This window comes from Diorhabda carinulata, chromosome 10 (assembly GCF_026250575.1).
Source record: "Diorhabda carinulata isolate Delta chromosome 10, icDioCari1.1, whole genome shotgun sequence".
NCBI classification, from domain to species: domain Eukaryota; kingdom Metazoa; phylum Arthropoda; class Insecta; order Coleoptera; family Chrysomelidae; genus Diorhabda; species Diorhabda carinulata.
The window spans coordinates 13,303,800-13,319,192 of record NC_079469.1 but is presented as its reverse complement, the minus strand read 5'-3'; the positions used below and the strand labels follow the sequence as shown (position 1 = coordinate 13,319,192).

Genomic DNA, 15,393 nt, shown 5'->3' with positions numbered 1-15,393 from the left:
ATAGATAAACTACAGGCTAGTGACATAACCTAAGATTATATACTGGACATAACTATAGACATATTGTTGTTAAAGCCGATATAGCTGTAGACAAGCATGCTCTAAATGGCTCACATTCCAGACCAATCAGAATGAGATTTCGACTTTACTGAACATTTCAAACGCCAACGACGGCGACTAAATTGAAATAAATTTCTCAACTGTGTCTTTGACTTTTTTAGATTTTTTCTTGCGATTGCGATTTTCGGCATATTTTAGCCGCTTAAAATGTTTATGTAATTTTATTTAGGTTTTAATAATTTTCTCAAGCTCCTAGACACATTTTGAAAGAATTTTAAATAATTTTTTTGTGATAGTATGTGGTTTTTGTTTATCATATCATAAAGAAAGCAAAATCATGGATCCAGAGAGGTTTGTAAAGGTTACATTATTATGGAGGTGGTGGGAACGTTTAATTATTGTTAAAAAATAATTAAGATTCGGTAACCAGGTGATAATAGATGTGTATTTTCTTGTGCAATTTTAATAAATACAACTATCTTAAAAATTTGCAAAAGAAAATGCACAATTATTATTACTTGGTTAAGTAACTCCACAAATATGCATACAGCCAATTAAAGATTTATTTAATTGAGTTTATTTTTAGGAAAAATAAAACATGTGAATATTCAACAAAGAATTTTTGACTATCAACAATTCGCTCGATAAGCATTTAACAAATATGCATAACATAATAATCAAACTGTTTTTAATTTTAGGAACTTCAAAGAATTTGGAACATGGAAATCACAGGTAAGTAGAGGATTAGATTATGCATATCAAAGGAAAAACAAATTACTCATTGGAAATGACAATATCTATTGAAATATGCATTCAAAGTAATTATAAATAAAGATCATTATTTTTGCACAACTAATCATTAATTAATTATTAGGGTCACTTAAGGTGATAATGAAACACATTTGGAAATTATAATAGAGCAAGGGTTTAGGAAGATCAAGGCAGATAATTTTTTAGCAGATACTACTATAATGCATGAACCAATATTACGTGTGAAGAAGAAAAACCCAGAATATTACCTTATATATAGCATATAATTAAGAATTGGAATATTCAGAGGAGGTGCGTGAATACACAAAATAATAAAAGAATTGATGAAATAAAGGTAATGAAAACAATGATAAGAAGCTTATTAAAAGAAACAAATGTTAAGAAATTTAAGGAAACCAGCGACAATTATTTTAAATATTTAGAAGACCAAGATGAACTCATAATTTTAAGGTCTTTACAAAAGTAAGTATTTAAATATATATGTATTATAGTATTTACCAACCTCTTTTAAAGATGACATTAATAATCTACATGTTTTACTAGTTATTTTCAGTTTAAATATTTTAATAATTTATGTATATATCTTGTGATTTGTAATAATTGAAGTTTTGAATCAAAAACTCATAAATGTGCAAGTCGAGAATTTTAATCGTTTTATCGAACATATTAAAAATTTTGAATGAGTTTCTTCTCATAATACCCAACCCACTAAAAAAGAGAAAAAGATAAACAAACGTATTACCACAGTAAAAAATTACATCGTTAGGGTTAAAATACAATATATATTTTAAATAAAACATAGTCAAATATATTTTTTAGAATCCACTTAGTATAAACATAATCACTGAACAAGTGTTATTTTTTCTTTTTTGTCAGACCTAAGCCTGAAAAAGTGTAAAGGAAAATGAATTATTTTAAAATATTACAAGAAAATATTGTAACGTGTGTGAATTTTTAATGTGAATTAATTACAATTTTGATTTATTTTCAGTCTTTCATTAACCTCATTTAGCATTGAGAATATATTGATTTTTATCAATATTCATCTCCATGCAACACTTGAGCTGTTATAGCAACCACCTAAAATATTTTTTATTCATTTTTTTGTTGCTCACTGTATAAATTTATCGGAAAATAAAAAAAAGTAAAAAAGTACTCTGACAGTTAATTTTAAATAGCCACTACATTCTATTTATCTGTTTAAATTTGGCGGGTTCTGCCTACAATAGCTGAGACTTTCTGATTGGCCTGGAATGTGTGCCTTATAGCGTATGTTCCTCAAAGGTAGTATGTTCCATCTAACATCAGTGAGCATTGGAACACCATCTGGATTGTTCAACCTCTCAGTATTTACAATCATGAAACTAACGTTGCAGTCAATTTTGTCACTACAACAACCAATGAATTTACGAAAATCATTCTTAACCCAGTCCAAATTCTTCCACGTTGCACAGTTTTGAAAGGCTGTCATATGATAACATGCTTCAACTCATTTAATCTCATCGACAACACCTACAGTATATTTCTAATGCAATTCACGGGCGAAGTGGCACATACATACAACTTTGCGAACAGAGTTTGCACATACGCTTTTTTTTGAGGTTAAGTTTAATGTCGCCATCTTTTGATTTAATGTGGATACAAAAATAAACGATGAATTTTCTCATGAGAAACACTACAGATTATTTGTAATCAAAATGCGTAATAGGACAATTCGACATAATGCGCAAGTGTCATGTACGGCACGAAATACAAAGCTTGGAACTTGCATATATGTAATACTTCTTTATGGACAGTGGAATCTGTTCCGACTAAGGAAGACTGAATGGCAACGATTTCTCTATCCTCCGAGATTCTAGCTCGGTTTTACGCATTCTCAATCATGCGCAATATAGAAAAAGTGTCACGAGAGAAAATGAATATTGCCGGCACCGTAACATAGGGACGTTTTTTCCCAAACTAACTGTCAGATAGGAGTATTATATATATATATATATATATATATATATATATATATATATATATATATATATATATATATATATATATATATATATATATATATATATATATATGTGAGGTTGTATGCTCCGGGTCACCACGGTTTTTGTTTTTAGCCTTGAATGGCATTAGAAATTCTAACATTGTTTTTCGTATGTGTGTTTTCACTTCGCCCGCGAATTGCATAAAATGTCATTAATGGAGCTAAGTGGAACGTACCCAATGATTCACTTGTCATCTATCTTTTACAGCTAGGGTGAGTGTATGCTAAGCACGTGGAAAGATATGGAAAATACACTCAGAAAATAAATTAATATTTATATAATTTATAGGAATAGCAACAAGTACTTCAAATTTCAAGATGTCGATGTATAACTTCAAAAAAATAGCTGTAGTCCCTACAGCAAAAGTAAGACATATTAATTTTTATTTAAGTCCTGCTAATGATTTCTAAATTTTAGGACTTTATAGATATTATTCTATCAAAGACACAGCGGAAGACGCCAACAGTTGTTCACAAACAATATAAAATCACGAGAATAAGAGCTTTTTATATGCGTAAAGTGAAATTTTCCCAACAAAGTTTTCATGACAGATTAACTCAAATTTTAACGGAATTTCCAAAACTCGATGATGTACATCCATTTTATGCCGATCTTATGAATGTTTTATACGATAAAGATCATTACAAATTAGCTTTGGGTCAAATAAATACTGCAAGACATTTAATAGATAATGTGGCAAAAGATTATGTAAGGTTATTAAAGTATGGAGATTCACTTTACAGATGTAAACAACTCAAAAGGGCTGCTTTGGGGCGAATGGCCACTATCATGAGAAGGCAGGCCTCTAATTTAACATATTTGGAACAAGTTAGACAGCATTTGGCCAGATTGCCTTCCATAGATCCATACACAAGAACAATAATAATATGTGGTACGTTTTTCATATCTTATAGTTTTATCAGTTACGACAGAACATTTTTTGATCTGAGGGAACAGTTTACAAGTTCCCAGAATTTGGAAAACTAAGCCTACATTCAAACATTTAAATTCTTATGCATTTGCTTCAATGATAAGGTAATTAACTTAAGTCATCAAGTATCTGGATCATTGTTACAAATGAGGGTGTATTTTATAGTAAGAAAAATTTTTAAACTTCTGATTTTCAAAACCATCAAATTTTTGTTTCAAAAACTAATTATTTAGATATTTACATCAAATACATAGACAATTTATTTGATGAATTGACTTTTCACAACCATACAAAATAGGAAAGGTGCACAGTTTCTCAAAATAAGTCTTTTTGATTATCAACTAGAACTAGTTACTAGAAATGAAAGTGGTGAAGGGCTGTAAAAAAGATTCTTTTTTTCGAAATTTGCAGTAAAGTGAAACATTAATGCCAATTGGTCAAAAGAAATCGGCAGTGAAATCACTCAAGTAATAGATTTGCTTGCAGATTTTTAAAAAATAAACATATTTAGCTGTGTAACTAAATGCAGTACTCATAACCTATTCTGCTCACCTCAATTTCAAATATTTTCACAAGTATTTTTGAAACTGGGTGATTTTGAAAAAAATCTAATATGTAACACGGCATTCAAGTCTCTTTGTCACTTGTCTGGTTAGTTGCATCAGCTAAACAAAAAGTATGAGTTCAGTGCCTTGATACATAAATAACTATTATCTGAGTCTTTGTATTAGAAATATCATGATGGACAGTTTGAGTACACTGAAATCTTCTATTGGGTTCTAAATAAACTTTATGTCTTAATATTAGGTTTTCCAAATGTTGGGAAGTCTTCATTTATAAACAAGATTACTAGAGCTGACGTGGAAGTTCAACCATATGCATTTACCACAAAATCATTGTATGTTGGTCACACTGATTATAAATATTTACGTTGGCAAGTTATTGATACTCCTGGTATATTGGATCATTCATTAGAAGAAAGAAATGTTATTGAAATGCAGGCAGTGACTGCTTTAGCTCATCTTAGAGCTTGTGTTTTATATTTTCTAGATCTTTCTGAACAGTGTGGACATGCTATAGATGAACAGGTAAATTTTAGATCACTCATAAAACTAATAGCACATTGAACTGTAAATGCTGAATACCTTGTTTACTACTACTATACCAACCAGGATTGCCAACTCCAGGCAACCAAAATTGGAACATTAAATCAATAAATAAGATTTTATAAACACAAAAAATTAACAAATTAACAAAAAAAAACTAGAAGACCTGCATTATTTTAACTAAACTAAACTTTTACTAAACAATGTATTCAGTAGAATAATCAACAAGGGCTCTACAAAATTCAACTTTTTTAAACTGTTATAGGTCAAACTATTTGAATCGATAAAACCTTTGTTTGCAAACAAACCTCTTTTGATAGTAGCTAATAAATGCGATATAATTAAAATGGATGAATTGCCAAAAGATAAAAGAAAAGCTGTTAAAACTATAGAGGAAGATAAAGATTTAACAATAATAGAAATGTCAACAGTTGATGAAACGGGTGTAATGGAAGTAAAAACTGAAGCTTGTGAGAAACTGTTAAGTTTCAGAGTAGACCAAAAAATGAGAACTAAAAAGGTACTATTAACTTTTTTCTAAAGAAATCTGTTTAAAAAACTACAGTTAATGATTACTATCACATTATATTAATTTAGGTGGATGGAGTATTAAACAGACTTCATGTAGCTGTGCCAAAACCCAGGGATGATAAGGCTCGTCCACCTTGTATTCCAGAAAGTGTATTAGTCAAGAAGCAGTTAGCAGAAGAAAAACGTAAACGTAAATTAGAGAGAGATATAGAACTAGAAGAAGGAGATGACTATGTTCTAGACCTTAAGAAACATTATGTTGATATTCCAGAAGAAGAAAGATATGATATTATACCTGGTAATTTAAATGATTAAATTATTAATAAAATTTACTAACATACTTTTTTTTAGAAATTTGGGAAGGGCACAATATAGCAGACTACATTGATCCGGATATCTTCGATAAACTGGCAGAATTGGAGAAAGATGAAGAATTTAGGGAAGAAACAGGAATGTATGTTGTTCCTAAAATAGAATTGGATGATACAATGAGGGAAATTAAGAAATTGGCTTTACAAATCAGGCACAAAAAAGCAATTATTAAGGATGAAGCTAGGATTAATAAACAAAGTAGAAAACCAGTTATGCCTAGGACAGCTGGTGCTAAAGTATATTCAATAAAATAATATTGAGTTATACATAATTTTTCAAATAATGTGGTTTTAGGTAAGGGATCGTTCAGTGTCGAAATTACGTGATAGTATGGCAGAACTTGGTGTTGATTTATCTGATAATGAAGATGCTCACTTCATGAACACTAAACAGCGAAGCAGATCAATGGGCCCTCCTGTTAAAAAAATGAGAATGGAAGTTAGCGAAAGTACTTCACTAAATAGAAGCAGGTAAATATATGTAACTAGGTAGAAAATTTTTAAAAATTACACTAATAATCAGTTTTTTTTAAATATTTCAAAACTATACAAAAATATGAAGAACATTTCCAACAAAAATGGAAGAGTGTTCTACCCCCATTTATACTAGTTACTTATATTTTTTTATTATCATTTGTGGTTGTAACCTTCATTTTCTCTTTTTGGATCCAATTAGGATTTTTGTCTTAAGTAAATGGTGAGAGATGAAAGATGATGAAAAAAATGTAAACAAAGAAATATTACTAGATAATCCTCCATTTCCATACAGGACTGAAAATTGAACCATTGAGGTACATCATGTAACATATTTTGCATCAAACGAACCCAAAGATTGATTATCTTTCTAAAAAGTAATATTCGTTCCAAATTTTATGATCACCATTTTTCAATAAAAATGAGCTAAAGTAACATTTTTAGCAGTATAGGGAGATTTGAATTTTGTTTAGAACCTCAAAAGGAAAGTTCATGCAAAAATACAGCTTTCTCCAAATTACACCAAATTTCAGTCTTAGTTGCTCCCTGAACTATATATTGAGTTAACCTTTTGGACTTGATAGATTTTTACCTTTTATCACTTTCATGTGTAATCCCTCTATTTTTAAAATAGTCAATACAGACCTACACTGCAGGAACAAGTTTAAGACCACCTTAATTAAAGAAGAAAAATTAAATAAAAATCCAATAAAATATTGAGTGTTTAATTGAACTGATAAATCGTCCAGTAAAACACTTTTTTACAATCAATATACTTGATAAGCGTAAAGAAATATTAATAATCCTTGCTAAAAATGGCTATGGTTAGCTAAGCTGAGATTTTTCATCGAAAAATCCTTTACATTCTATGACTGTTCAAACTCTCTCCACAACAGTTCAATGAGATTGTGATTCGGGCTCTGAGGAGGTCAAACCATATTTATCAACACCTCTTGTGCCTCTTTCCCTTCCAAATATCCTCTATTTTTCATTGGACATATCGTTATTTGCCGATGAATGATCTATCTAATATTAAAAACAATCATTCAAACCAGAACCAGAGTTTAGCGTGTTTGGAAAGAGAAAAAACTGTGCAGCTTTTAATACATACAAAGTATTTTTCTTTTCCACCTAAGATACTCCTGTTAGCATCATTCAACTTTTTCTTATCATATAAGTTTCATAGACACATGTTCGTACATTTCATACAAATGTTCTAAGGGTAATGGAGGACGTGAACATTTTAGTATTATTTGATTATTGTTATAGGTCTTTGTCTAAACCACCAAGGAATGAGATGGGTATTAAAGATATAGCTATGAAGAAGAAATTGGCTAAAATAGCACATAGAGCTATCAGCAAGAAAGTCAAGAAAATGGGATTGAAGGGAGAGGCTGACAGATTTATTGGAAATAAGATGCCAAAACATTTGTTCTCTGGAAAGAGGGGTGTTGGAAAAACCGACAGGAGATAATTTGTAGTATTTTTAATTGGTACTAGTTTGAAGTTTCGAATGGGTTTGTTAAGTTTTAAATGTGTTACCCAATAATTGTCTTTGAGATCAAGTAAAGTTTATTACATCTATATCTTTTTTAGTATTATTTAGGTTTAAATGGTTAACGTCCAGTATTTGATAAGACAAAATACTCATTTAATTAGGTATATAAAAAATACCACAGTGTTCTAATACACTAAAAAAATAGGTGATTTCTACGAGATGTAACCAAATTTCATTATACCATATCGAAATCATGAAGTTGGCTTTAAGGCTATTAGGGTATATGGTTTAACACGTTAAGTGTTTTGTTGGTTCATGGCTATCGTCAAAGTGTCAATCCAGGCGATAGAACGTAAAATCTAAAGGGATTGTCAGTTACTTGTAAGTAGCGTTGTAATTAGTGTGATAATATAATTTTACATGTAAATGGAATTTATACAATTTAGCGAACGTTGTTTCGAAAAACGTTACAATATATTCAAATTATTTGTTACAAAATACTCAAAAATATCTTTTTACGAAGTTTTTCTGTCAGTCGCGAGTTTCCATAGTAAATTTTACGATAGTCCTGTTTTGTAGTGCTTTTAGGGCTCAGTAAATTGAGAGTCTTGACAATAATGGTAATCATTCAAACATGTTTATCAAAATTTTACCAACATTTTTTCTTTCTTCTAATAATTTTGCAGCTTTGATGATTTCGGACATTTTCCATTCGGAATGTATAATCGGATTCAACTTTTGTTCTTTTACCATAAGGAATATTCTATCTAAGGTATTTTTCACTTTTTCTGGATCAGTTGCTAAAAGTGTACCTAAATGTAAACCGGAAACTGCCCGGTTATTTACCAAAAGAGAAAGTAGAGGTACATTTTCTTGATTTTCGGTATTTTTAGTAGTTTTTATCAATGCATTTTCTGTCTGCAATAAGTTGTTCGCACCTGGAATAAGAAAAATTATAAAACACGTTTTAAAACTTCAGAAGGCTGTCGTACCAATAGTGCGACGTTCCTGTTTCTCAGACCTTCTTTGGATATATATTAATGCATCTAAATGTTCTTAATTTTAGGACTCTTCTGTTTTAAAATTAGTTTTTTTTGTTGATAATTTTTAAAAGATAAATTTTGACGTTTCGACTTTTCTTTAAGTCTTTATCAAAATATGATATTGACACTGACAATTTGCTTATTTATAATGATCTATAGATCATGAATATCAAAATGAGGATGAAATCAACTTAGAACTTTGTTCTAATAAGAAAAATTAATTTTTTCTTGTCCTTACATCTCTAAATATATAGCAGTAGTCAATTGAATTATTTCTAGTTTTATTAGAATTTACAAAATAGTAATATAAGTTTTACTTAAATTATTTAGGTCTTTTTTTATCATTTATAGCTTTTCCGTTCTTATGAATGTGAACCATTTCTAAAAATTCTCTTTTTTGTGTCCCAAGAACTTACTGTAATTGAATTTATGTATTTTTGATATTTCGTGGTTTGTTAATGCAGTTCTATTCTCTTAATCGTATTGATGATCTCTTAGTCTATTTTCTAAATACTGAGATGTTTGCCCTATGTAGACAGCATCACAATGAGTACAAGGCACTTGATATATAATATTATTTCTTTTGTTTTTTGGTGTTTTAGATTTCAATTTAGTGAAATATTTGGATGATGTATTATGTCCTTTATGACTTAAACTAATGTATTTATTGAAATAATTCGATAATTGTAGGGAAAGTCTATTTGCATATGGTAAGGAAATATGTTTTGATGTTTTGTTTTTAAATGGATTTTAATATCTGTTTATGCTTTATTAATGAAAAAATGGAACAAAATTGAAGAATATACAGAAATACCTCGAAACGAATTTATAAAAGCTATAGAACTCACACTTATAACAACATATTTCAAATATGAAAATGAAATATCAAACAAACTGATGGTTGTGCTATGGGGGCTACCATTTCAAGTGTTATAGCACAATTGGTAATAGTAGATCTTGAAGAAACTGTCCTAAGCAAACTTGAAATAAATATTGTATAAGAGCCCTAAAATTAAGAACATTTAGATGTATTAATATATATCAAAAGGTCTAAGAAATTAAAGTGATTTTTTCTGATGAGATTCGTATTTTATTGGTGGTGATTAGTTAAAGCATTACCATGTTTTAAATCAGAGAATGGATAAATAGAATTTAATTCAAGTTAACCTTTTGTACAATTTTCACAAATAAATCTGAAGGGAAAATTGGACTACATTTGAGTTAACGATGTTCATATTTGAAAAATATCACCGTTTGCCTACTAGAGATCGTATGAATGAATACAGGTCTTTTGGTCATATTTTGTCAATGATGATAAACCATATAGCATCTTACCTATCAAAATTATTCTTCCTAAAGGTTTCAAACAACCCTGTAGGAACGAAAAAGTTGGTCCACTCTCGTTGCATAAAATTACATCAAATTTTTGATCTTTCACATTTTCAACGAAAGTTTCATTACAAAAGAAATTTTCTACTCCATTTTCTCTTGCGCGCGCTTCTTTTATTGCGGATCCTGAACCCGAAATGTGCACTCCGGCTATAGTTTTGGATATCTGAACAGCTGCGGATCCAACACCACCTTCAAATAAATTAATACTTATTATTGGGTAATATCAAAATGCATTTATAGAAGCAAGAAACCGTTGGTGATATTACACTGTCTGACGTCCGTTTCGATAACCAAGTTATAGTCTTCAGAGACTTAACCGTCAGTATCTGAAGACGCACGTCAGACTTCAGTGTAATTGTGAGTGTTGGTGTAGTTGCGGTGTAAACAGTGTGTTCAGTAAGCACGTATAATGATTATAATTGACTTTGATTAAGTTTAGTTTAAATAATATTCTAACATTCCGAATTTCTGAACTTAACAGAGACCAAGATATCAAAGTTGACAACTTTATACATTTTGACACTTAAGAACATCCGATAACTTTGTAATCTGATTGTAAACCGGATTCTTCTCAGAAAAAACCTCCTAGATTAAACTTCGCTCGATGGATGAAATGTATTAATTTAAAACGGTGGTAAAATAACAGAATATTGGCGTGGTTTTTGTCGCCTTGAATTTTTTGCTAAATTTATCAATAATGGCTACAAGATATTGTGGTGAATCTTCCATTGCAAAATCAAAAGATAATTGCTAGAATTGGGGAACGCCTACGAGGAAACAGGAGATTCAAACAATTTATGTAATTTTTTGACACTTGACACTTTGACATTTTCAATTGTTGTCATACGTCATACGAGTTGTTTACAGATACTATAAACATTCAGCTTGGTCAAAAAATAGAATTGCAAGAACATTTGGCTGTCAAAAAGATTTGTTCGCTTTGGATACTGCATAATTATTGGAAAAGACTTCTTTAAGATCTTGACAGGTGACGAATCATGGATCTATGCATATGAAACCGAAACAATCGACTGTATGGGGTTTTCAAGACTATCCAAATCCAACAAAAGTTATTAGCGCCCGAAGTACTTTGAATCAAATAGTCTCCTGTTTTTTTTGGAATAACTGGACATGTCGCAACCGTAGAACACTCAATTCGAACTGGTAGAGTAGCCTTTGTTTGCCAGAAGTGTTCATCAGTGGGAGATCAACGTTTTTCTACACCTGAAGATTGATGGTTGATGCGTTCAAATCAAATATTTTGGAGGTACCTCAATCGGAATGGAAAAAATGCTTCGAGAATTAGTTCAAATGCATAAAAAGGTGTATAGGAGAATAATTTGGAAAACAATAAAAGCATTGTCTAATTATAAACATTTAATCGTTAATCTGATAGCTTTCGTTGTTACCAGGTCGAACAGATGAATGAGTTTTATCCAAGACTCATCAAACGGCTTATAAACGAAATAAATAATTTTCTTTTGCTAATATCAAGTTTTTCGCCGTTATTTGTTATCAAGTGGTTAGTAAATGACATTTTAAAAATATATTAGTTACTTTCAGCATTCATTTTTACCTGCACATGATAGAATAAGTATCGACTCATTTTCTCTAAGGTTTCCTAAATGAATTAAAGAGAAATATGCCGTTAGATAGTTAACAAAAATAGCTGCACCTAATTTAGAGTCAATATATTCTGGTAGTGAAAAACAATTAGTAGGTGGTAGTCTTAAAGTGTTTCGATATAAACCGCCAGTGTAATCATAGCAAACAACTCTTTCACCCACCTAAAAATAGAATAACGTATTTTAACTTATTATTTTTTCGTAATTTGGTTACAAATATGTAATTTCTAGGGAGGTTTTTTATTTATTTGTTTTTCCTTTATGTCTACTTTCTAAAATTCTAGAAATGTCCATTCTGATGTATATTCGAGCTTGTTTAACAGCGACAGTTAGTTTATATTAAAAAGTCATAGTGAACAGAAAAGTAATCAGTGAATTTACATAAATTAGGAAAGTAGTTGTATAAGTAGTGATAAGTTAATTATTATATAAGTTAGTTAAGTCTAGTGTAAGTGTTGAAATAAGTTAAGTGAGTCAAAGACAGTGTATGAATTCACTCCACCGAAAAAAAGAGTATACATAAATGAGAAAAACATTATATTGATGTCAAGTGTAGGGTATCGTAAATAAATAGTGATATATACATGGCTAAGAGACTTGGTGACTTGTAAGTGACGAAACTGAAAACCAAACTGGAGAATCATGAGTTGGTAACGTCCAGTAAGAAAAGAGAACTAGCAGAAAGACTCTGCCACTGGTAAGTGAAAGATTCGATCCAGAAACATTTTTATTCAAAGACGAGACGTCCACCTTGATTTGACTTTGAAAAATGATATTACTGCCAATATCGACTAGAAGATTTCAACCATGGAGGACAATATTCCGACTTTTTCATCAACATACTCTTCAGCGGCCGTTGATGACTTCCAGTCGCCATGTTTCTTTAGTGTAATCAGGTCTCCTCCGGATTCACCAAGTGTAACAGACGATTTTTTTACCCACAACCTGATTGTCGAAGGGCTATGTACATTCAGTAAAATTTAACATATTTTTCAGTAGCTACAAATCTCCTGTTTGCATTATCCTTTGTTTCCTTGAGTTTCAAAATTGATAAAGTTTCCCAATCTTCATTATCATCTAATGTTACCTGGCTTATTCCACAAATTCGACAAGCTTCTGCAATCTCAAATAAAACAACAACCTTGACCATTAAATAAACGTCATCAGAAGCTTTATTTAAATAATCACTAATTTGTGTACTCCCAAAAATCGCAGCTGTCTTGGGCTTGTAACCTTTCTCCATTTTATTTCTCCATTATTATTGGATAGTAGCACACTTTTAATCATTGAATAATTCAACCACATTGTTAATGGCTTTTGTGACCCTATTTTGGCTACTTCTACTAAATCCAATATAGTGAAAAAACACTCGGAATCAGACATCTTTTACTTTATAATAACTTCTAATCAACCAATAAATTCACAATATTTAAATCAAATCAAAAAATTAAATTGACTGCTATTTGAATACTAAAAGTTTCCTTAGCAACTCAGGTCTAATTCTCTCTATAAGTAGAACATAGCAACTAATTTTAAATTTCATATCAATAATTTTCTGACTTAAATTCTGCAGATTTTAGCTTAAGATTTCATTCTTTCAATCTTTTGCCTTTTCATTCTATTATCCTATGATCCCTTTTGGTTATATCTAGCTTGTTGTGTCCAATTGATCTTTGTGCAACCTGGAGTTTTTTAGTTAATTTCAGTCTTGAGTTTTGAAGTTGCACCTTCTTATATCATGAATGATAATATGCATTGGTTAAAGACTCTTTTCTTTGGATAAAGTGGCATTCTAGATTTGAATATTTATGAGTTTCTCCCATATGCACTGCATACAAATTTCAGTATTTGATTAATTCCTGGTAGTAGTGATCAGGAGCTGTTTATTAGTTGGCCCAGGTATTAGCATTATTTATTAAGATGTCTTGTCTATCCATCAGATCATTATACATTACCTTGGTTTTTGCTAGGTTCATTTGTAGTTCTACTTTCTTGCTAGATGTATTCAGTTCATTTAATTGTCCTAAAAGGTCTTCTCCACCTACTTTCAGACCTTTGTGCCATTCTAATTTACAAAATATTTCTTCCATGTTGCTATGAAAAGTTTTCGGGATATAGAGTCTTCTTGCCTTACACCTCTGCTGGTTGGGAATTCAGGAGTTTCATTATATATCATGACACTCGGTTTTGCTTCCTCATATGTGCTGGCTATAATTGCTTTGGGATATATATCGAGTCAAAGGCTTTCTCTAAATTTATGAAGGCCATGGCTAGTGGTATTCCATATTCTTTTGTTTGACCAATAACTCATTATCATTAATAATGTTTATTAAATGATTTTGGATTATATTGATCTGCAACATTTTAAGGTAACTCAAGCTATTTCAACAATTATTTTTTAATTTTAAAAGGCTTATTTTATTATATTTCATGAATTATAGATATAGTATAAAATGTTTACTTGCCTTGAAATTGTTATTTTTCACATTATCTCCTATAGCAGTTATTACTCCTGAACATTCTATACCTAAAATAAATGGAAGCTTTTTATCTGCCACTAGTCCTTTTATTGTGTATATATCAGCAAAATTCACACCACCATATTCAACTTTGACTTCCAGATTTCCTTCCAATGAGGGTAATTCACAGTCTTCAACCTACGAAAACTCTTAAATGAATAAATATATATATATATATGTATATATATTAAAATTCTACTGACCAACAAAAAACAAATTAGAAAATAATCAAATATCTTACTGTTATAAAATTCAAGTCTCCAAATTTGTTTAAAAGAACCGATTTACTAGATTTCATATTCATTTTTTTGTGTTTACCATTAGAAAAAAATTTAATTAGAATAAATTTGAGCAAACCCCTTTTCACTGGATGTTTCCTCAATATATGCCTATAACATACAATATAATACCATAATTATACCATAGATGAACTAATGTTAAATAATCGATTTATTAAAGGTTATGGACTAACTCGATCGATTTTAAATCGATACCATTCTGTGCAATAGAGAAAACATAAGAAGGATAGAGCTCAAGAGGACAAAATAAAAGAAATTTATATCTGGAGTTTATTTCGTTTGCCTATGGTTGATTACGATAATTCATCTTTGAGTTCCTAAAGAATCTTTAAGTGTCCTTTGTTCATTAGTGTCTCATCACCTACCACTCATTCTATTTTAGGATATTGATTATTATAGTGACGTTTTGAGTGATTTTTTAAAAAATATTGTTTTTTTAGTTCAAGTTTGTGGTTTAGCGATGCTTCAATTTTGCTGTGCCATAAACAGCTAGAAAGAAAAAAGATGTAAATAAAATGTGAGTAGCTTCCAAAGTTATAAGCAGAAAATGAGAAACGGGCCCAGAAAACTGAAGCGGAGTAATACATCCATTCAAAATATTGAAGAAATATTAACTGGACTCAATATGACAATTGCTCTTGTCAATATCACCAGAATAAAGCTGTGAAATTTTTGACGTCACAAAATTGGATTGTGTTTGGTTAATGAAAGTAGATCGTCTATTCTTT

The 15,393-nt window shown here is 30.3% G+C and overlaps 2 protein-coding genes and 1 long non-coding RNA gene across 4 annotated transcripts; 2 read left to right on the top strand and 1 right to left on the bottom strand.

Annotated features, from left to right (window-relative positions):
- The first annotated feature begins 93 nt into the window (after positions 1-93).
- Positions 94-1,976, top strand: LOC130899121 (uncharacterized). 2 transcript variants are annotated; one of them, XR_009059972.1, is made up of 3 exons: positions 94-411; positions 759-792; positions 935-1,976. It is a non-coding gene; the product is annotated as an uncharacterized LOC130899121 (long non-coding RNA). The 2 variants fall into 2 exon arrangements; XR_009059973.1 differs by having other exon boundaries at positions 647-792.
- Positions 1,977-3,056: 1,080 nt separating this feature from the next.
- Positions 3,057-7,875, top strand: LOC130899119 (nucleolar GTP-binding protein 1). The gene is made up of 8 exons (XM_057808895.1): positions 3,057-3,241; positions 3,294-3,768; positions 4,615-4,895; positions 5,179-5,433; positions 5,511-5,742; positions 5,796-6,052; positions 6,111-6,286; positions 7,559-7,875. Exons 1-8 carry the CDS (start codon positions 3,194-3,196, stop codon positions 7,761-7,763), a joined length of 1,929 nt encoding a protein of 642 aa, XP_057664878.1. The 5' UTR covers positions 3,057-3,193; the 3' UTR covers positions 7,764-7,875.
- Positions 7,876-8,239: 364 nt separating this feature from the next.
- On the bottom strand, positions 8,240-14,809 carry LOC130899120 (synaptic vesicle membrane protein VAT-1 homolog). The gene is made up of 5 exons (XM_057808896.1): positions 14,608-14,809; positions 14,313-14,504; positions 11,799-12,009; positions 10,166-10,411; positions 8,240-8,725 (listed from the first exon to the last, which is right to left on the bottom strand). Exons 1-5 carry the CDS (start codon positions 14,668-14,670, stop codon positions 8,412-8,414), a joined length of 1,026 nt encoding a protein of 341 aa, XP_057664879.1. The 5' UTR covers positions 14,671-14,809; the 3' UTR covers positions 8,240-8,411.
- Between the last annotated feature and the right edge of the window lie 584 nt (positions 14,810-15,393).